Source organism: Macaca nemestrina, chromosome 7 (genome assembly GCF_043159975.1).
Source record: "Macaca nemestrina isolate mMacNem1 chromosome 7, mMacNem.hap1, whole genome shotgun sequence".
Classification (NCBI taxonomy): Eukaryota; Metazoa; Chordata; class Mammalia; order Primates; family Cercopithecidae; genus Macaca; species Macaca nemestrina.
In genome coordinates this window covers 169,530,129-169,553,540 of record NC_092131.1, presented here as the reverse complement: position 1 = coordinate 169,553,540, position 23,412 = coordinate 169,530,129, and the positions used below count along the sequence as shown (strand labels likewise).

Here is a 23,412-nt window from a genome sequence, read left to right as displayed (position 1 = left end):
TGTCTGCATTCTGAAAACATGCCTACTCAGATTGGAGCTGGTTACAAAGGACACACGGGAAGCAAAAATGTTCAGTTTCCAAATGATGATCAAAGTTACTCTTGAAATCATAATAGAAACATCACATTTGTTTTAACTTTGAGGGTTTAAAAACTTATCAACATGGAGACGGAATTATCTAACAAACACATCCACGTACCCATCACCCAGAAATTCAGATTGTCCACATTTTGTCATATTTCTTTCAAGATTTTTGTTAAAGAAATAAAATGTTTAAATGTTTTGTAATGTTGAAATTTCTTTTGTTGTCCATGCCTGATCCACCTCCTCCCCTCCTCATTCTGGTAAAGATCATTAGAGGTCTAGGTTCCAATCCGCTATTTATACATGCACATGACCACATGTTTCACAAGCAACTTATGCTATTTTTATATGTTTACTACAAAATACACATAATGGTATCATGCTACTTATATCATTCTGCAGCTTCCTTATTTAAAAAAAAAAAAAAAGCATCTCTATGTTTTGAGCTCTATGTTAAAATATAAAAACCTAATCAATTTCTTTTATTAGCTGTGTAGCTTTTTGCCATATGAATAAAATAATTTCTTATGCCCTCTCCTATATCTGTTGATGGACATTAAGATTGTTATGAACAATACCACAATCAATATGCTTACACAAGTTTCTAGCCCTCATACACACATTCAAACTTTTCTAAGGTTTTTACCTAGAAGTCTAATGCCTCAACATTCTCAGTCCACAACTATTTATTGAATCTGAGTGCTGTGTTAGACAATCTATATTCTATGTGTTTCATAGAATATATGAAGTGGCATACTAAGTGCATGTTTAATTTTAACACATATTGACAAATTGCTCTCTGAAATGATGGTACTAATTTACCCTCTCACTAGCAATGCATATGATTGCTTGCTTCTCTCTACCTTTTCCAATGCTGGGTATTGTCAGACTTTTAGATCTTTGGTAACCTAATAGATAAGCAACAGTATCTTCTTATTTCAGTTTATATTTCCCTGATTTACTGGTGTAATGTTGCATCTTTTTGTATTTACCGGCTGTCCAGGTTTCTTTTTTTGTGAATTACCTGCCCATGTGCTTTGGCCATGTGCAATTTTTTTTTTTCCCATTGGGTTATCTGTGGGGATTTTTTTCCTTACTAACGTAACAAAAATTCGTTCCCAATATGATCCATTTAACTGCTGTTTGACTGTTGTCAATATGTTTTTACTTAATCATTGTCAGGTTTATAGTTTAATACTTTCTTTTCTTTAGAAAAGGCATACAAGTTCAGTTCAAACTGTGTGAAGGGCTTCTTTTCTAATCCTATGCAAGATGGCATACATAGTCTCTGCAATTGGATGAACAGCTGTACACAGCTTTTGCAGATCTAAGTAAAAACTCTTCTATAAAGGTATTCAAAGTTCTTCTCCAAACCTGGGGAGCAGCCCTCTTTTAGCTTCTTGGGGTTAGAGGGAGGCTAGCACATTCCATACACAGGTGGGCAAAACAAGAGGAAATGGACTTTACTTTTACAAACCAGTGGCTGAGCAGAATCTACTCTTCTCACAACCTCAAAGTAGTTTGAAAGTACTTTCATTAAATAAAATTAATCATTAAGTGATCATGGTTTAGGCATCTCAGATTTAAGAGTTTAACTTTGACTACATCGAGTCATTCTATGTCTTCTCCCCTTACTAAAAGCAGGTTTTAATTATGTAACCATGTTTAGAGAGGTCTAGGGAGTTTTTACCCTTATGCCTTCATCCTGATTGGAAAATGGTTTGCAAGAACTTGTTAGGAGCTGTGGAAACAAAAATATTGGGCAAAAAACTTGTGTTTCTATATAAATATTTACAAACATACTAGACTATAAACTCTGTGAGGTGAGGGCCTGTGTTTACTCTATCCACAATGGTTATATCCTCAGCATTTGGCTCAGTTGATAATCTTAGTGGGAATGTGCTCAACATTCTCCATCCACAACTATTTATTGAATCTGAGTGCTGTGTTAGACAATCTCTATTCTATGTGCTTCATGTAATCAAAGCGACCTGGACAAAATCCCTGCCCTTACGAACCTTACATTCTAGTGGCAGGAAATACTATAATGCCAGGGAGAAGGGAGAGAGAAGTGAGAATGAAGAAAAATGTTGCAGTGATGCACAGCTCTTTCTGTCTCTTTGGGATACAGAGGAGGGGGCGTGTGTTGGGGGGAGGAGGTGGGAGTTCTATTGTAGAAAATATGGCCTGAGAAACTGCATGACGAAGAGTCATCATGATTTGATAGATGGAGATAGAGAAAATCACAACGTCAGGGCTCCAAAAAAAAATCACTTCCATTTTTTGGAGGTAATTTCAGCCACTTTGTATGTTGATTTGGGGCAGGATGTAAGCCTTGGGGAAAAAAAGAAGTGACTAAAGCTTTTATTTTAGATGAGAAGGAGTTAATGAATTTGTAAAATATGCTCCGAAGGAGTACAGCAGTTTGCACGTGGGGAGAACCGCTGGCTCCAATACAGCTTGGTGGTGGGCTTTGGCTGGACTGGTCATCGCCTAAGTATTTTGTGTATTTCTGATTACCTATCTCTCTAGGAGCCCATGTGAGCAAGACAGGTCTTCAACCTGGTTCAATGCTCCCATCCTGCAGGCAACTACAAACTGTGGCTCACTGGATGATTTAACAAAAAATGAGAATTGTACAGTGCAGCCTCGAGTTCGTGTGTAGAAACTGCCATCTGCACAGACAAAACATTCAGAGGACTAAGATTGTAAAGCTATTAATGCAGACTTCCTTCTTGCTTCATTTATTTTAAAAAATCTATTGCACGTTCCTAACAGCATCTAGGAGATATTTCTTGCTTCTTCCCCCCAACGCCAGACTAAAGAGAAAAAAAAATAGGCTGTTTCCTCGTCTGGTTTTGTTTTCCTAGTCGAGTACTTAAATTACGGGTGCTTCATAAGTATCTTTTGATGGATTTCATTGTTTGTTTATTTTGCTTTAGACAATACAGACACCTTCATATTTTCTTCTGTAACAAATCTTTTCCAAAGTCTTCATTTGACATGGCTGATGGAGCTGGTCTGCACGGACTTTAGCTTCGACACACAGAACTTACGGCCTCTTTGAGGAACCAATTTTTCAAGCTAAGAGAACAAATGAAAGTGTTCACTCATTTTTCGAAAAATATTTATGTTCTTGGTATCCAGAATGTGACATTGGTTTTACACGTTGGTAGGTTTTTGTCCTAAATTTCTGGGAAGTTACTTCGTCATCTAACGTTTTCTTTTCCTCACTTATTCGTCTTTAATATGCTACAGAAAATCCCTGTCGCTCAGTGACTGTTTTCTCTCTCTCTCCTTAATATTATTTAGGAATGGAAGCCTTGACTTTTGACGGTCCTTTTAGTTTTATTCTCCTCCCGTGACTGCCCTCTGTACACTGAGAGCCGAGGCCGCCGGCATCTGGGCTGAAAGAACCCGTGGCGGGCGAGGAGAGGAGGGTGTCATATTGGCGACAGGCTCCTGCTGGCGGCCGGCGAGCCCGCGGGTTAACGGGGGCGCCGGGGTCAACGCCCTCGAAGTTGGGGGCCTCGGGCGGGGCCGCGCGGGAGCCACGACGGTCGCTCGACCAGAGCATCCCGCAGTCCCGTTCCCTCCAGAGGGGAAGAATGGCCGAATCCAGCACGATCCCACGGAGATCTTCCTCTTCCCGGTGCAGTCTCCGCTACTGAGCGCGGGACCAGCGCAGGCGATGCCGGGCGGCCGACAGGGAAAGCCCAGACCCGGGGCAGCGAAGGAACGAGGGGCCGGGAGCCGGGGGGATTTCCTCCCGCTCTTCCCTCTCCAACGGGAGCGGAAAATGTGATTTGCTGTGCATTCCAGGCGCGGTTCCCTGGGGTGACCTCTCCCAGCCGGCCCGGGCGGGGGGAGCAGACAAAGAGGCGAGGCGGGCGGAGAGGGGACCCCGCGGGGAAGCAGGAGGGGTGCGGGGGGCGGGGGCAGTACCGGGAAAGGGGGCGGATAGCGGGTCTGGCGGCGGCGGCGGCGCCTGGCCAATGGAGAGGCGCGGCCCCGGGCGCCGCGCGCTGCCGCCGGCATTTAAACGGGAGACGGCGCGATGCCTGGCACTCGGTGCGCCCTCCGCGGACCGGGCGACCCAGTGCACGGCCGCCGCGTCACTCTCGGTCCCGCTGACCCCGCGCCGAGCCCCGGCGGCTCTGGCCGCGGCCGCACTCAGCGCCACGCGTCGAAAGCGCAGGCCCCGAGGACCAGCCGCATTGACAGGTGAGCGCGGACGCACCGGGCAGGGGTGTGAGTGGGCTGGGGGGAAGAGGGCCGCACACGAACCGCAGGACCCGCTCAGTTCCACGCGCTGCAGGCCTCCGTGCGCTCGGGCCCGGGTGCGCTGTTCGCGTGGGCGAATCGTGAAGAACCATCGCGGGGTCCTTCCTGCTGAGGTCGAGGACACCGTGACCTCGCTGCTCTGGGTCTGCAGGGAAACGTAGGAAAAAAGGTTATCAGGAGCGGGCAGGATGACCCCACATCCCGTTTCCACTTCCCGGAGGGCCCCGAACACGCTCCTGGTGCTCGTGGTAGCAGCGCGGGGCAGACGCGCCGGCTTAGCGAGGGCGCGGAGTCCGGGCCGCCAGAGCGCAGGAGCATCGGGACCTGCGAGTCGGCCGCTGACGGCGCGGCCAGTTGCCTTCAGAGGGTCCCCTGTGCTTGAGGCGCCGCGCTGGGTCTGGGGGCGTCTTGGGGCTCCCATTGGAGTCCGCGGGCTGGAGCGTCCGGAGAATCCATGATGTGTGCATTTGCCCATCCCCGAGGTGAGATGGAGACTGGCAAGAGCAGAGCCGCTGTGTTCAGCCACAGCGGAAAACCGAACTGTGGGTAACCCGACAGCTGGGGTGCGGGGCGCGGCCCTGGCCGCGAGGGTCCAGGGAACCCGCAGTGCTCACAAGGCGCACACCACACGCGCTCGCGGACCGGCCACGCACTCGCGGGCGCTCGCTTCTCTACTCCAGCCTCTTCCCGGCCCCGCACACGCCCGGACTGAATGGTAGACGTTCTGGCGCCGGGCAGCGGCCACCGGCTGGTTTCCACTTCCGTGCGCACCCCTTAAACTGTGTTCTAGAGGCCCCGGCCTCGCCTCGCTGCGCCTCACTAGCTCCTGAGGACTGGCGGCTGAGGCGGGTTGGCGGCTGCAGCGAGCTGGGCGTCTTTCGTTCTCTCTTGCTGCCCGGCTCGCTCCGCTGGCCCCTCCACAGCCTGCGGAGCAAGGCCAGAGTAGGGGAGTGGGAGGTACATCGGGGCTGTCACCTCCTTGCTGGCCGGAGTTATTTGTAGACTACAGGCTCCGGAAGAACAGACGCGCCACCGCTGTCGCTTGGCATTGCCTTCAGATCGCAGCTCCTCCTTGGGGGCGCCCCAGCTTGGTATTTATTTGCCTGCGCCAGGCTCTGGCGACGGTCCCCGGGCCAGGCGAGGAGGGACGGACGGCAGGTGACCAGCCTCTGCTGTGAAGAAATTCCCTCGCGCCCGGAACTGTCCCTAATGCGCTCCTCGACCGACTCCGAATCCCGGCTCTCATAGACAGAAATATAGCCTCAGCGTTAGGGGTTAAAATCTCCTCTTAAAGGGTCCGAGGGCAGAGAGGTGACCACCGATAGGTAATTGGATCTCCTGCTGGAAAGAGCGAATCTGAGCGGTGTGCGCGTCTGTTTATGTTCCCCTTCGAGATGGTGCCAGGACACGAACTGATTAAAACAATCTATTGTGTTAAGTGGGTCACTAGGGTTTTAAGCTGTCCCAGGGACCCCAGAGTAGTGGCTTCCTTCTGGCTGTACACACAAGTTAAATAAATAGCATAGAAGAGGTTAAGATAACCCCATTCTCGGGTGAGGAGTCCTCTTTCATCCCTAGGGCTTCCCCCTCCCCTTTTATCTTTTTTTTGGAAGGAGGGGGAGCATGAGAGGGGGGATGTACTTTTCAAAGCAAGGAGGGAAAGATCTTAAGAAAACTATAGATTCTTACTGCCCCCCAAGCCAAGTCTACAACAGTAGGTGATTTGATTACTATCTCTGGATAAATGGCACTGTCAAATTGTTAATATTAACTATTTAAGGGGTTTTTTAGCAGGGTAGTGGCTGTGTGTGTGTGTGTGTGTGTGTGTTTAACCTCCAGGTCATTGTAGGAATTAGAGTCTTTTGTAAACTTTGTAATTTCACAGGTTTCCTATTTTCTTAAAAGTTCATTTTTAGTGAAATGTTTTGGTAACCCGCGCTCTGTAGGAAATCCAGGTTGGCTAATGTGGTCTTTATGTGAGTAGTTACACAGGGAAGAATAAAAACCTATTATGTCCCCACATCTCTGAATGAGGGCTGCCTACCCTGTCTTTGAAACTAAGTCGAAGATGCCTTCAGTCTTAATGGTCAGGTATTAAAAGTGATAAAATGCAAAGAAATTTCATGCCACAGACACCTCCCCCAAGAACTGTTGTTGGAGCGTGTTCCACAGTAAAGGACAGCCAGGAAATCTAAACCTTGTATGTAAAGGAAAGGCAGGTGGGGGACAGTGGTTAGGGGAGGTGACTGTAGCCTCTAACCAAAAGGCAACTATCAGGCAAGTGCTACCAGCCCGTGTCTTACATCTACCTGCAGGAATTTTCTTTAGTTTTAACATATGCTCTTAGAAATTCAAAGTACAACAGGAAGTCCTGGGACAAGAGAAATCTTTTTATTCACATGTGAACATGAAGATACAAAACAGATAATTATTTTATTTGTAGCACTCTTCAAATTGTATTGCATTAGAAAAATATCCATTGACCCACTGTTAAGGACAGCACTGGGTGTCATTAGGACAGTGGTTAAGGACCTGTATTTGGGCTAGATAGAACTGGTTTTAAACCGCTGGCTCGGCCGGGCGCAGTGGCTCACGCTTGTAATCCAGCACTTTGGGAGGCCGAAGCCGGCGGATCACCTGGGGTCGGGAGTTCAAGACCAGCCTGACCAACATGGAAAAACCCCGTCTCTACTAAAAATACAAAATTAGCCAGGCGTGGTGGCGCATGCCTGTAATCCCAGCTACTTGGGAGGCTGAGGCAGGAGAATTGCCTGAACCTGGGAGGCGGAGGTTGTGGTGAGCCCAGATAGCGACATTGCAGTCCAGCCTAGGTGAAAAGAGTGAAAACGCCGTCAAAAAAAAAAAAAAAAAAAAAAAAACCCCACAAAAACCAAAAGACAAAACAAAAAAAACGCTGGCTCTCCCACTATGAGCTTTGTGACCTTGGACAAATTTATAATTCTGAGTGTAGATTCCCTGATTGGTAAAAGGAAGATAACATTATCTACCTCATATTTTGTTATGAAAAATAGATGATAAAATTGGGTCAGAATTCAACATAATGCCTGGCACAGTAAGGGCTTCAAAATAAGAGGTAACTCTTATTATTAGTAATGGTGTTAGGAAAAGTAGTAATGTTATACAGAACCAAGCTATATCACAGGGTAGTTCTGAAATTAAATCCTGAATCCTGGCTGAGCGGGGTGGCTCATGCTTGTAATCCCAGCACTTTTGGAGGCTGAGGCAGGCAGATCACGGAGTCAGGAGTTCGAGACCAGCCTGGCCAACACAGTGAAACCCTGTCTCTACTAAAAATACAAAAATTAGCTGGGTGTGATGGCAGGCGCCTGTTATCTCAGCTACTCGGGAGGCTGAGGCAGGAGAATCACTTGAGCCTGGGAGGCGGAGTTTGCAGTGAGCCGAGAACGCGCCACTGCACTCCAGCCTGGGTGACATCTCAAAAAAAAAAAAAAATCCTGAATCCCACGTTACGCAGTGACTAACACATCTTTACTACAGAATAGAACCCATAACTTGGCCATCTCTTAGCAGTGCTGCTCAGTGAACGTTTAATATTTATTACTTTCTAACTCGTTGGTTGTTGATCTCAAGAATTGTATATAGTCATTAACTTTCCTAAGAAAATCTTTGACAAACATAGAGCTCCTGAGATATTTCACAACCGGGTGGTCTCCTCCCTGTCCTGTGCAATGTTGGGCCCTAGCCTGATTGAGTCAACCTGGTCTTCAGACTAGAGAGGGTGTTTAGGGTTCTTACAACACAAAGGGGATGAGACTTTGTCCTCTACCTGTGTGCCAACAAGGGACTCTTCTTATCTCCTTGGTGCAACTTGTCTGAAAAAGAAAATCAGCACAACTATCTTTTTAAAAATTAAAGATCAAATTAAAAATAAGCTATACTTTTCCCAAAGATTTAGACCTAAGAAAAAGTAATAGATCTTTCTAAAACCTGGCCTGCACTTAGAGCATTTGTAGTCACTTCCACTATTTCTTTTTGTTTGTTTGTTTTTTGTTTTTTGAGACGGAGTCTCGCTCAGTCGCCCAGGCTGGAGCGCAGTGGCGAGATCTTGGCTCACTGCAAGCTCCGCCTCCCGGGTTCATGCCATTCTCCTGCCTCAGCCTCCCGAGTAGCTGGGACTACAGGCACCCGACACCACGCCAGGCTAATTTTTTGCATTTTTAGTAGAGACGGGGTTTCACCGTGTTAGCCAGGATGGTCTCAATCTCCTGACCTCGTGATCCGCCCACCTTGGCCTCCCAAAGTGCTGGGATTACAGGCGTGAGCCACCGCACCCGGCCACTTCCACTATATCTTATGCTGGGAGAATAATTTGATGTCATGCCTATTGAATGTCTTTCTAAAGCTTGATTCATCAGGAGGAACTGACCAGAAGTCCATGCACAGACATTTGGCTTTCACTGTAATTCCTACTCAAAACTCCCTTTCACTGATTATGAGCAGGTTGCTTAGCTAAAATGAGAAATACAGCAAGAAGAGTGATGGAAGGAGCTGGCTTCAACTGTCCCAAAGACATCATGAACACTGGAAACAGGTCATACATATACCATTTTTATTTCTCAGTCCTCAGAATTAGAATATTGTGTTCCTAGAGGCTTTGTGAAAATTGGAATACATTGCCATGACCTGCACAGGATAGAGGTGGTTAATATGGCTTATCTTGCTTGTAGATGTTTACTCTTCATCCCTAAGGGAAACTGGAAGGAAAGCATGCTATAGAAAGGACCTGCTTTGAGAGTATGTGTCCTCTGGGACAAGTGGAATGAAAGAGAGGATAGAGGCAAAGATAATAAAAAGGGGAGAGGAGGTGAGACTTGCTGGTGGAGGACAGTTGCAAAGAAAACTCATGATGAGAATAACATCACATTTTTTTGCATTGATGCGAAACCGAGGCTGAGTTTGAAACGAAGATATACTGTCTGCAAAAAAGAATCAGCAGAGATGTTAGGTATCTTGATGCACACTGAGCCTATGAGATGCAGCTTAATTTAATTTAATGATGTGAATAGGCCATTTCATAAGTGGTAGAAATTACCATAAAGCGTTTGCAGCTAATGACAGGGCATGGATGATGTCATAGGAACCTAAGTCTGGATGAGCTATGGATTGAATTTTTACTATGGGACACTCTTCTACATGTTGCTGTGGAAAAGAATTGTCTTCAAGAAATGTACATCTTCTGCATTTCCTCTCCATCTCTGATATTTACAAAGTGCACATTATTTGGTGACAATACAATTGGGATTTCAAGTGCGTATCATTCCTATTTCCTTCACTGAAGAATCAAGAGCAGTCTGGGGGTGGGGAGAGCTTGGGTGATTGACAAGGATGTGGCAGAGCCCTGGTTCCACTATGAATTATAGTTCTTACCCTGCTTACTGTCACTCATGTGGGGCAGCTAGTGTGCCTCAGAGCATTGCTGTTCTGTGAGAAGCTGAGATCTCGATTGTGACATTCTTGAAGTTGGTGTTTACTTCTCTCTGAATAAACAAAGGTTGACAACTCAGACATCTTACAATTAGTACTAAAGATTTTTGAAGAATAGACTTTTAAAAAACGAAAAAGCATTTCACTTTCCATAGCTAATAAATCTTATTTTGAGAAAAATGTACTTTTAAGAAAAAAAAAAAAAGCCTGTCTGTCACTGTAGACCCTTTGGCTTAGAAGGTAGGCACCCTCCCATAGAAACAGAAAGTCTGTCTAAATTAAAATTGAAAACCACAGTTGACTAATTTTGAATTTATAGCTCTGCTGTTGGCTTCTGCCATAGTATTAATTTCAGTGGCTTCAATTAGAAAATGAAACCCATAGCATTCCATACGAGAACAGGTGAAAAGTCAGGGACATTTGGAATTTTCCTAGAAAAAGAAAGACAAGTCTTAGGAAGCTCTCTGGGATGGAAGGAATTTGCCACACTGAGAGTCAGACATCCAAAGGACTGCGGTTGGCTCTTCTGCTCATGGGCACTGGTGAAGGCATTTTAAAATGCAAAGGATGGTAACTCTGTAAATCAATGAGGTTCATGACAATCATGCATTTACCAAATTTTTACAAGCACCTGCCTTATGCCAGGCACTGAGGGTAAGGTGATGAATAAGCTCTCATCAACTTTCATCCTAGACATTTACTCAGTAACACATGTGAAAATGCCAAGAAGGAAAAATTAAGTATAAAGAAAGCCTTAAGTTGGTTCAGAGAAATAAAATTGCATTTTTCGGATAGATGTTTGTGGAAGGGGCCTTACGAGGTAAACCTGTCCTATGCAGTCAGCATATATTCCCAGTTAGTCTCAGATTGGCCTCTGTGATGACAAACTCAGAGGGTCTTGGTTAGGAGGGGACGGGTGAATTTGTCTGGAGGCCATTTTCAGGAGGTATGGAGGAAGATTTGGGGAATAGGCCTGGGGCCATCTCGTGTACTCCTCCTCTGAAATGGGGAGTAAGTGAATTGCATTATATTTTATTTTAGATCTTTGTCTCAGTTGAATAAGTACCAGAAATTCGTAAAACCTTCTCAAATTCACAGTATATTTTGAGACCAGGAGAATGGCTCCTTGAGGAGTTGCCACACTGTCTTAACCTGGTCTCTGGAAAAATTCAGTCCTGTATTATAACTGGGCTTTTCTCATAAATGCTTTTTTTTCTTTTTCTTTTTATTATACTTTAAGTTCCGGGATACATGTGCAGAATGTGCAGGTTTGTTCCATAGGTAAACACGTGACATGGTGGTTTGCTGCACCCATCAACCCATCATCTACATTAGGTATTTCTCCTAATGCTACCCCTCCCCTAGCCCCCCACCCCCCAACAGGCCCCAGTGTGTGATGTTCCCCTCCCTGTGTCCATGTGTTCTCATTGTTCAACTCCCACTTATGAGTGAGAACATGCGGTGTTTGGTTTTCTGTTCCTGTGTTAGTTTGCTGAGAATGTTAGTTTGCTTGTTCACCCATGTCCCTGCAAAGGACATGAACTCATCCTTTTTTATGGCTGCAGAGTATTCCATGGTGTATACGTGCCACATTTTCTTAATCCAGTCTATCATTGATGGGCACTTGGGTTGGCTCCAACTCTTTGCTATTGTGAATAGTACTGCAATAAACATATGTGTGCATGTGTCTTTATAGTAGAATGATTCATAATCCTTCAGGTCTATACGTAGTGATAGGATTGCTGGGTCAAATGGTATTTCTGGTTCTAGATCCTTGAGGAATTGCCACACTGTCTTCCACAATGGTTGAACTAATTTACACTCCCATCAACAGTGTAAAAGTGTTCCTGTTTCTCCACATCCTCTCCAGCATCTGTTGTTTCCTGACTTTTTAATGATTGCCATTCTAACTGGTGTGAAATTGTATCTCATTGTGGTTGTGATTTGCATTTCTCTAATGATCAGTGATGATCTTTTTTTTTATATGTTTGCTGGCCACATAAATGTCTTCTTTTGAGAATTGTCTGTTCATATCATTTGCCCACTTTTTGATGGGGTTGTTTTTTCCTTGTAAATTTGTTTGAGTTCCTGGTAGATTCTGGATATTAGCCCTTGGCCAGATGGATAGATTGCAAAAATTTTCTCCCATTCTTTAGGCTGCCTGTTCACTCTGATGGTTGTTTCTTTCACCATGCAGAAGCTCTTTAGTTTAATTAGATCGCATTTGTTAATTTTGGCTTTTGTTGCCATTGCTTTTGGTGTTTTAGTCATGAAGTCTTTGCCCATGCCTGTGTCCTGAATGGTATTGCCCAGGTTTCCTTCTAAGATTTTTATGGTTTTAGGTCTTACATTTAAGTTTTTAATCCATCTTGAATTAATTTTTGTATAAGGTGCAAGGAAAGGGTCCAGTTTCAGTTTTCTGCATATGGCTAGCCAGTTTTCCCAACACCATTTATTAAATAGGGAATCCTTTCCCCATTGCTTGTTTTTGTCAGGTTTATTAAAGATTAGATGGCTGTAGATGTGTGGTGTTATTTCTAAGGCCTTTGTTCTGTTCCATTGGTCTACATATCTGCTTTGGTACCAGTACCATGCTGTTTTGGTTACTGTAGCCTTATAGTACAGTTTGAAGTCAGGTAGCGTGATGCCTCCGACTTTGTTCTTTTTGCTTAGGATTGTCTTGGCAATGCGGCCTCTTTTCTGGTTCTATATGAAATTTAAAGTAGTTTTCTCATAGACATCTGTAGAACCCTCCACCCCAAATCAACAGGACATATGTTCTTCTCAGCACCACATTGCACTTATTCTAAAATTGACCACATAATTAGAAGTAAAACACTCCTCAGCAAATTCAAAAGAACAGAAATCCTAACAGTCTCTCAGACCACAATGCAATCAAATTAGAACTAAGGATTAGGAAACTTACTAAAAACCACACAACTACATGGAAACTGAACAACCTGCTCCTGAATGACTACTGGGTAAATAACAAAATTAAGGCAGAAATAAATAAGTTCTTTGAAACCAATGAGAACAAAGACACAATGTACCAGAATCTCTGGGACACAGCTAAAGCAGTGTTTAGAGGGAAATTTATAGCACTAAATACCCACAGGAGAAAGCGAGAAAGATCTAAAATCGACACCCTAACATCACAATTAAAAGAACTAGAGAAACGAGCAAACAAATTCAAAAGCTAGCAGAAGACAAGAAATAACTAAGATCAGAGCAGAACTGAAGCAGATAGAGACACGAAAAACCCTTTGAAAAATCAATGAATCCAGGAGCTTTTTTTTTTTTTTTTAAAGATTAACAAAATAGATAGACCACTAGCCAAACTAATAAAGAAGAAAAGAGAGAAGAATCAAATAGACACAACAAAAAATGATCAAGGGGATATCACCACTGATTCCACAAAAATACAAACAACCATCAGAGAATGCTATAAACACCTCTACACAAATAAACTAGAAAATCGAGAAGAAACGAATACATTCCTGAACACATACACCCTCCCAAGACTAAACCAGGAAGAAGTCGAATCCCTGAATAGACCAATAACAAGTTCTGAAATTGAGGCAGTAATTAGTAGCCTACCAACCAAAAAAAAGCCGAGGACCAGATGGATTCACAGCCAAATTATACCAGAGGTACAAAGAGGAGCTGGTACCATTCCTTCTGAAACTATTCCAATCAATAGAAAACGAGGGACTGCTCCCTAACTCATTTTATGAGGCCAGCATCATCCTGATACCGAAACCCAGCAGAGACACAACAAAAAAAAGGAAATTCAGGCTAATATCCCTGACGAACATCGATGCGAAAATCCTCAATAAAATACTGGCAAATGAATCCAGCAGCACATCAAAAAGCTTATCCACCACGATCAAGTTGGCTTCATCCCTGGGATGCAAGGCTGGTTCAACATACGCAAATCAATAAATGTAATCAATTACATAAATAGAACCAATGACAAAAACCACATGATTATCTCAATAGATAGAGAAAAGGCCTTTGATAAAATTCAACACCCCTTCATGCTAAAAACTCTCAATAAACTAGGTATTGGTGAAACGTATCTCAACATAATAAGAGTTATTTATGACAAACCCACAGCCAATATCATACTGAATGCTCAAAAGCTGGAAGCATTCCCTTTGAAAACCAGCACAAGACAAGAATGCCCTCTCTCACCACTCCTATTCAACATAGTATTGGAAGTTCTAGTCAGGGCAGTCAGGCAAGATAAAGAAATAAAGGGTATTCAAATAGGAAGAGAGGAAGTCAAATTGTCTCTGTTTGCAGATGACATGATTGTATATTTAGAAAACCCCATCATCTCAGCCCAAAATCTCCTTAAGCTAATAAGCAATTTCAGCAAAGTCTCAGGATACAAAATCAATATGCAAAAATCACAAGCATTCCTATACACCAATAATAGACAAACAGCCAAATCACGAGTGAACTCCCATTCACAAGTGCTACAAAGAGAATAAAATACGTAGGAATCCAACTTACAAGGGATGTGAAGGAAGGACCTCTTCAAGGAGAACTACAAACCACTGCTCAAGGTAGTAAGAGAGACACAAACAAATGGAAAAACATTCCATGCTCATGGACAGTAAGAATCAATATTATGAAAATGGCCATACTGCCCAAAGTAATTTATAGATTCAGTGCTATCCCTATCTAGCTACCATTGACTTCCTTCACAGAATTAGAAAAAACTACTTTAAAGTTCATATGGAACCAAAAAAAGAGGCCGTATAGCCAAGACAATCCTAAGCAAAAAGAACAAAGCTGGAAGCATCATGCTACCTGACTTCAAACTATACTACAAGGCTACAGTAAGACAAACAGCATGTATGGTATAAGTGCTTTTTTAAAAAAAACTACAAAGTAAATCAATTTTTTTGTGGTTAGGGTAAAACAAAAACTCTGTATAAAGAGCAGGGATGTTGTAACATAAACTGACCAAAGCTGGGAAACCTACAGTTGGAGCAAAAGCTGAATGTCACATTATCAGCTCCAAACTTGAACTGGTCTAAAAGTACTAGGTTAATGTTGGAAAGATGGTGCCATATAAAGATATCTTAAATTCAATATTTATTTTAATTTGACATTATCCTAGGGTTGAATGGTGTTTACTTATCATGTGCTCTTCATTAGAAATCTAGATCCTACACTGCCTTTGTGCAAGGTAATTGCTCTGACTAATAATACCAACTTGTCCAGTTTTGGCGGGAGAAATAATAAGGTTACTGTTAAATTGCACGTAGTGGTTATTATGTGTAATACTGGTATTCCAAAGAGAGAAGGAAAATGGGTGCTACACAGCTATATTCTTAGGTTCAGAAAACCACAGGAGTGGGACAGGAGAACCTTCAGGATTCAGGTCCGATTGTTGTGATGGCCGCAGGAGGGAGGCTGTGAATTTGAAACTGCATCCATTGAAAAGAAAATCCTTCCACATTTTAATAATTCTTTCTGTGCCCCATGGCAGCAAGTGCTTATAGGCTTTGCTACTCAAAGCTTAATAAAAAGGCAGACCTGCATCGTAGCAATATCCCCAGATAATTGTCTGCATTTTCAAGTCTAAGAAGCACTGTCCCAGGAGGAAAATCTTTTGAGTCTGAGGCTTCTCTCTTGCACTCTCCTTTTTAAAATTATGCTGCTCCTTCTCCACCCCACTCCCTTCTGTCTTCTTCCTCCCTTTCTGTCTGCCTTTACTACCTCCTCTGAACACTCAACTTGTAGAAGAGTTCCCCTTTCTCTGAATTGCATTCTTCACTTCATTCATTTTTTTCTCTGTCTATGGCTTCCGATTTTTTGTTGATTTTCCCTCACCTCACCTCCTTGTTATTTTTTGTCATTGTTCACATGTCACTGCCCTCGCGAACCCATATCTAGCTTCAGACCTATCCACAGTAATTCATTGCCACTAATTTATTCAACATACCCATGCCATTTATTAATGTAAATATTTGCACATACTTGTTCTACCATGCCCATTTTTCTACCCTTTAAATTATATATACACAGACACATGTGAGTGACATATTTCACTTTTTTTTTTTTTTTTTTTTGAGACAGAATCTTGCTCTGTCGCTCAGGCTGGAGTGCAGTGGCACCATCTCGGCTCACTGCAACCTCCGCCTCCCGGGTTCACGCCATTCTCCTGCCTCAGCCTCCCCAGCAGCTGGGACTACAGGCGCCCGCCACCACGCCCAGCTAGCTTTTGTATTTTTAGTGGAGATGGGTTTTCACCGTGTTAGCCAGGATGGTCTCTTATCTCCTGACCTCGTGATCCGCCCACCTCGGCCTCCCAAAGTGCTGGGATTACAGGCGTGAGCCACCGTGCTCGGCCATGTTTCACCATTTAAAAGGTAGAATAATGTATATCGTGGTACAAAGAATGATAGATTGAGTATCTGTGCCCAGTTTCAAGATGAGAATAAGTGAGAGGTGGAGCAGCTTCATGAGTCACGTCACCTACGTGCTTCTGTCTTTCATTCTATGTGCAGTACTGCCACACTTTTGGTTAGTTCTCCAATTGCTCTCACATTGACACTGAGTTGGATCTGAACAACCTACCTGGGGAGACAAAGTATTGGTATCTTTGCTTAAATGGAGTCATTTATTGAGAGATAAAGTGACATCCTTAAGATCAGATAGCAAGTTACTGCACCAGGATCCCGACCTTTCCTGTTTTGTTGTTTTCCCTCTGTCAAATGCTTTCTGGTCTCCATGAATCTCTCCTTCCACATAGGATAAAAATGCAAAGTCTCAGAAGCATTCACAGCTCAGGAAGCCTCAGGCTAGCTGGGGAGAAAAGACTGGGACATTTCTGGAGGAATGAAGTCCTCTGGGCAGAGAGGTTAATTCATCCTGCTGTAAAACAAAATAGAAAATGAGTTCCCCTGAAAAGGTGCAAAGGTCATATGGCATTAACACAGTAGGAGCTTACTAAATATTATCAAATACAAGAATGAATATGGTTAAGTGAACGCAATACAAAGTCAAATGTGGTTGGTGCCAGAGGCCAGGAAGAAGTTCTTGTGAGAATAGGTGCAGAGAAGAGCTGGCCCTAGGGGGCTGAGTTTAAAACTTGACTTAGTCACTGTGGGAATCTGGGGGAGTTACTCCATGGATTGATGGCTGGGTCGTGGAGATAATAGTACCTAATTCATACAGGTACTGTAAGAAGTAAATGGAATGTTTTACGTAAGTGTTTAACGAGTGCATTTAAATGCTAGGTGCTACTATTAATTTTTAAATTAACTTTGCCATGTTTTGTGTCTTCCCCTCTCTGTGCTTGCTTCCTTTAGTATGAGCCGCACAGCCTACACGGTGGGAGCCCTGCTTCTCCTCTTGGGGACCCTGCTGCCGGCTGCTGAAGGGAAAAAGAAAGGGTCCCAAGGTGCCATCCCCCCGCCAGACAAGGCTCAGCACAATGATTCAGAGCAGACTCAGTCGCCCCAGCAGCCTGGCTCCAGGAACCGGGGGCGGGGCCAAGGGCGGGGCACTGCCATGCCGGGGGAGGAGGTGCTGGAGTCCAGCCAAGAGGCCCTGCATGTGACCGAACGCAAATACCTGAAGCGAGACTGGTGCAAAACCCAGCCGCTTAAGCAGACCATCCACGAGGAAGGCTGCAACAGTCGTACCATCATCAACCGCTTCTGTTACGGCCAGTGCAACTCCTTCTACATCCCCAGGCACATCCGGAAGGAGGAAGGTTCCTTTCAGTCCTGCTCCTTCTGCAAGCCCAAGAAATTCACTACCATGATGGTCACACTCAACTGCCCTGAACTACAGCCACCTACCAAGAAGAAGAGAGTCACGCGTGTGAAGCAGTGTCGTTGCATATCCATCGATTTGGATTAAGCCAAATCCAGGTGCACCCAGCCTGTCCTAGGAATGCAGCCCCAGGAAGTCCCAGACCTAAAACAATCAGATTCTTATTTGGCTTAAACCTAGAGGCCAGAAGAACCCCCAGCTGCCTCCTGGCAGGAGCCTGCTTGTGCGTAGTTTGTGTGCATGAGTGTGGACGGGTGCCGGTGGGTGTTTTTAGACACCAGAGGAAACACAGTCTCGGCTAGAGAGCACTTCCTATTTTGTAAACATATCTGCTTTAATGGGGATGTACCAGAAACCCGCATCACCCCAGCTCACATCTAAAGGGGCGGGGCCGTGGTCTGGTTCTGCCTTTGTGTTTTTGTGCCCTCCTGGGAACCGGAATCTCCCTTCTGAATGAAGGTTCATGGAAGAGGCTCCTCTGAGGGCAAGAGACCTGTTTTAGTGCTGCATTCAACATGGAAAAGTCCTTTCTAACCTGTGCTTGCATCCTCCTCTCCTCCTTCTCCCCACAGTCCATCCTTCCTTAAGTTGTCAGTGACTATGTCAGTCTAATCTCTTGTTTGCCAAGGTTTCTAAATTAATTCACTTACCATGACGCAAATGTTTTTCATTTTGTGAAGACCCTCCAGACTCTGGGAGAGGCCAATGTGGGCAAGGACAACCAGGATAGTGGAGTGAGAAAGGGAGGATGGAGGGTGAGACCAAATCAGGCCCAGCAAAAGTCAGTAGGGACATTGCAGAAGCTTGAAAGGCCAATACCAGAACACAGTGAGGCCCATGCTTCTGAGAAAGCCTTTTCCTAGTATTTAACAGAACCCAAGTGAACAGAGGAGAAATGAGGTTGCCAGAAAGTGATTCACTTTGGCCGTTGCTGCGATCTGCTCAAACCTAACACCAAACTGAAAACATACATTGAGCACTCCTGTGTTCAGACCCAAGCAAGTTGGCCAAACCAAACCAAGCCCTCGGCTTTGTCCCTCGGATGGAAAAGAGAGGCAGTTTAGAACTCTCTGCATAGGGGTAGGAATTAAACAAAATCTCAGAGGCTGAAATTCCTAATAGCTTTCCTTTTTCATGGTTAAAATCCGCTTATTCCCGGTTCAGTATTTCCCATAATGCTTCTGAGAGCCACTAGCCTGACTGATAAAGATTCTGCCGGTGCTGAGTGTACCTGACAGTAGTCTAAGATGAGAGAGTTTAGGGACTACTCTGTTTTAGCAAGAGGTATTTTTGGGGTCTTTTTGTTTTAACGGTTGTCAGGAGATTGGGCTAGAGAGAAGAGGAGGAGAGTGAGGAAATAAAGGGAATTGCTTCTGGCTAGAGAGTAGTTAGGTGTTAATACCTGGTAGAGATGGAAGGGATATGACCTCCCTTTCTTTATGTGCTCACTGAGGATCGAGCGGACCCTGTTAGGAGAGCATAGCATCCGGGTGTATTAGCTGTTCATCTGCTACTGATTGTAACTATGCAGTATCTACTGGTAGGCACTGTCCTCTGATTAAACTTGGCCTACTGGCAATGCCTACTTAGGATTTATCTAAGGGCCAAAGTGCAGGGTGGGTGAACCTTATTGCACTTTGGATTTGGTTAACCTGTTTTCTTCAAGCCTGAGGTTTTATATACAAACTCCCTGAATATTCTTTTTGCTTTGTATCTCCTCAGCCTCCTAGCCAAGTCCTATGTAATATGGAAAACAAACACTGCAGACTTGAGATTCGGTTGCCCATCAAGGCTCTGGCATTCAGAGAACCCTTGCAACTCGAGAAGCTGTTTTTATTTTGATCCAGTGCTCTCCCATCTAACAAACTAAACAGGAGCCATTTCAAGGCGGGAGATATTTTAAACGCCCAAAATGTTGGGTCTAATTTTCAAACTTTTAAACTCACTACTGATGATTCTCACACTAGGCGAATTTGTCCAAACACATAGTGTGTGGGTTTTGTATACACTGTATGACCCTGCCCCAAATATGTGTATTATCCATATTCTCCAACAATAAAGCACAGAGTGGATTTAATGAAGCACACAAATGCCAAGGCAGAATTTTGAGGGTGGGCGAGAGGAAAAGGGAAAGAAACTGAAAATGTAAAACCACACCAGAGAGGAAAAATGACATTCAGAACCAGCGCACAGTGAATTTCTCTTGTTGTTTTAACTCTGCCACAAGCATGCAATTTTATTAGCAGAGATGACTTAAGTTGGCACCAGTAATCTTTTTTTTAGGAGCTTGTACCACAGTCTTGCATATAAGTGCAGATTTGGCTCAAGTAAAGAGAATTTCCTCAACACTAACTCCACTGGAATAACCAGCAGCATAACTACCCTAAAAGCACAGCACTAGCCAAAGAGGGAAATGTCTATTCTTCTTACTGTGCCTATATTAAGACTAGTACAAATGTGGTGTGGCTTCCAGCTTTCATTGAAAATGCCATATCTGTGACATATTTTATTCGAGTCACTGATGATGTCATGATATATTTTTTCATTATTATAGTAGAATATTTTTATGGCAAGATAGTTGCGATCTTGATTGTACCTATTAAAATAATGCCAAACACCAGATATGAATTTTATGATGTACTTTGTGCTTGGCATTAAAAGAAAAAAACACACATCCTGGAAGTCTGTAGGTTGTTTTTTTGTTACTGTAGTTCTTCAAAGTTAAGAGTGTAAGTGAAAAATCTGGAGGAGAGGATAATTTCCACTGTGTGGAATGTGAATAGTTAAATGAAAAGTTATGGTTATTTAATGTAATTATTAATTCAAATCCTTTGGTCACTGTGATTGCAAGCATGTTTTCTTTTTCTCCTTTATATGACTTTCTCTGAGTTGGGCAAAGAAGAAGCTGGCACATTGTATGTTGTTGGAGTCTCTTATCTGGTCAGGGGGAACAAAATCTTGACCCATCTGAATGTGTGTTACTGAGTCAGTGCCTGAACCTTTATTTTTTAAATTGAATGTTCCTTAAAGGTTAACATTTCTAAAGCAATATTAAGAAAGACTTTAAATGCTATTTTGGAAGACTTATGATGTGTGTATACAAACAAATAGCAGATAATGGTGAATAGCTCACACATAAAGCCCTTTTAAGGAGAAAATCTAAAATGAAAAGTGGATAAACAGAACATTTATAAGTGACCAGTTAATGCTTAAGAGTGAAAGTAGATCTATTGATTTGTCATTCCTTAAGATATTTAATATCAACTGCATTATGTATTATGTCTGCTTTAATCACTTAAAAACAGCAAAAAATTATATAGACTATGATTGAGGTACCTTGCTGTGTAGGAGGATGAAAGGGGAGTTGATAGTCTCATAAAACTAATCTGGCTTCAAGTTTCATGAATCTGTAACTAGAATTTAATTTTCACCCCAATAATGTTCTATATAGCTTTTGCCAAAGAGCAACTAATAAATTAAACCTGTTCTTTTTGTGTGTGTGAGTGTGCGTTTGTGTTTGGTAGTGTTCCTAGGGCAGAGGTGGAGCAGGGATGCACTTACCCTGGGAAGGGAGGTAGAAAAGAGAATTGGATCGCCATGATCTTCAGTGGAATTTATTCCTTTTGCCTAGGCCTTTCAAACCTTGCTTGATTTCCATAGGATACCTCAGGTCGTGGCAAGGGAGAGCTGGTCTGCAACTGGAAGCACCAGCCTCTTCCTTAGAGCACACCTAGAAAGAAGAGCTATAGAATGTTATAAGGGAGGCCCAGAGATGGAAGGGCCATCACACAGAAATGATAATAACTTCATTTCAGGGCGTTTCAGGGTAAAAACAGGAGAAAAATTGGGGACTCAGTAGAAGGAAAAAATTCCTGATGATAGGAGTGATTGGCAATACCATGAGGTGCCTTTAAAAGATGGTGAACTCCTGTCCTTGGAAATACTAAACCACAGGCTAGATATCATTTAACAGGGATGTAAGGTAGAGTAAGTCACTGCCCTTGGTGTGCAATTGTGAACGCGTCAATTTCTGAGGTCCCTTTCTACTCAGACACATAATACAAGATTTCTATTAGGTATGGGTGCTGTGACGATCATGAAAATCCCAGCAGCTATGTATGGGATGGTTACGCCAGACACTGTGCTAAGGATTTTCTTTAAATTGTTTCTCACTCAATCTTCACGGTAGCTCAGTGAGGTATTACCATGATCACTGCTAGAAAGCAGTGAACTTACGTGGTCTTACTGTGGCACTGGGTCCTTAAACACTGCAAAACTGTGAGCAACTTTCATTGGTTTGTTCTTTTAAGAACATAACACAGCACTCGAAAAATAGATCTAACTAGATTGTTCACATCTAGCGATTAAGGCCACCCTGAGATTATAGTTGCATCGTCAGGAGCCCAAAAACTGAAGCATTCAGTCAAAGCCTCTTTGCCACCACTCTTTGTTATGGTCTTCTTGGACTTGGAGGGGGAAAATGGAAGCAAGTACCAAGGAAACAGTGTTCTCAGAAAAGCCACAACCAAGAGGAAAAATACAAGGTCTGAAAGGTGAGTGGGACTTGACACGGAAGAGCATTTCAAGCTTCAAAAAAAGTATGTGGGAGGATGTCAGCAACAATGCTAAGGACCCTCAAAGAGTCTCTCCTCCATAAAACCAATGAGAATCTGGCAAAAATAGATTCAACTTCTTACAGCTCTGGAAATTAACTGAAGACCTGTAGCAATTTGCAGAGCACTTATTCAAGAAAAAGATGAAATCTCTGTGAGCACTGTGTAACTTGCACTATTCTCATCTGCCCCTCTCCAGCTCCACAATAGCTTTGAAACCAACAGCCAGCAATTACCATGAAAACCGGCAGTCTGGCAGCCACTGAAGGGGGCAGGATGGAGTTGGAGTTCTTTCAAAGTCCCATTCCTAGACAATTGTCATTATTTTGACCTGTTTGGCAGGCCCTGGAAGCTCCACTTGCAAGGCTACCTTTATTTGACCTGACTGGAAGCTTCCCAGTGTGAAAAACTTTGTCAAAACAACTAGAGGCAATTGATTATCTTTGTGGCTGCCTGGGGCAATGTATAACAGTTGGGGAAAGCAATTGGCTAAATAAAAAGCTTAAAAGAAGCTGGAAAATGAGATTTTCATAGGGGCTTTGAAAAGCTCCAAAGTGCTATTGGCAATCTAGACTGCCAAATGCAACAATAGGACTCCATCCATGCCCAGGACTGTGCCCATGCTCAGGAAAGACCCAAGAAAGCCTTAAGCTGTCACTTCAAGCTGATCTTGAGGCTCTGCACAAGCCATAAGTAAAGGGAATGCAGAGTTGTTAATTGCCTGGCGGAGTGTTGAGTGTGCCTCAGCATTCACACACAGCTCCTTGGCAGAGACTGGTTGAATGACTGGTTCCAATCATTGAGGAAATCCCTGTCCAACTACTAGATGACCACTAACCAAGCAGAGACTCTAGTGTCCACACACAACAAAAAATACAGACTTCACAGATTAGTTCAGAAAAGTCATTAAACACAGAAACAACAACAAACCCTGGGGAAATGCAGTATGAACAAACCCTGGGGAAATGCAGTATGAACAAACCCTGGGGAAATGCAGTATGAACAAACCCTGGGGAAATGCAGTATGATCAAACCATGCATGGCCCTGCCTGCTTGTGGGAATCCTCTTCCAAGTCATACTTTCTAACCATCATAAAAAGCCCAAGCCAGTCTCCTTTCCTGGCTCTCTCAAGTCCTTTTCAGACCAGGTTAGGAGATGTGAGCTGCT

The 23,412-nt window shown here is 43.6% G+C and overlaps 2 protein-coding genes across 9 annotated transcripts in view; one reads left to right on the top strand and one right to left on the bottom strand.

The window, feature by feature from the left end:
- LOC105467271 (gremlin 1, DAN family BMP antagonist) overlaps positions 1-21,123 on the top strand; it is a 53,865-nt gene extending 32,742 nt beyond the window's left edge. Inside the window, exons 1-2 of one of the 3 annotated variants that reach the window (XM_011716741.3) lie at positions 4,150-4,308; positions 17,163-21,123. In XM_011716741.3, the coding sequence (XP_011715043.2) occupies positions 17,164-17,718 (555 nt within the window). In that variant the 5' untranslated portion in view covers positions 4,150-4,308; position 17,163 and the 3' untranslated portion in view covers positions 17,719-21,123. Of the gene's footprint in view, positions 1-4,149; positions 4,309-4,783; positions 4,851-17,162 lie in introns of those variants that run through there. The other 2 variants (XM_024788339.2, XM_071067184.1) reach the window with 2 other exon arrangements.
- Positions 8,672-23,412, bottom strand: part of LOC105467273 (formin 1) — a 468,877-nt gene continuing 454,136 nt past the window's right edge. For 2 of the 6 annotated variants that reach the window (XR_011606210.1, XR_011606213.1), the window contains exons 26-28: positions 21,193-21,361; positions 16,535-16,725; positions 8,673-9,887 (exon numbers count right to left, since the gene is read on the bottom strand). The gene's annotated coding sequence lies outside the window, so the exon portion shown is untranslated. Of the gene's footprint in view, positions 9,888-16,534; positions 16,726-21,192; positions 21,362-23,412 lie in introns of all 6 variants that reach the window. The other 4 variants (XR_011606211.1, XR_011606214.1, XR_011606209.1 and 1 more) reach the window with 3 other exon arrangements.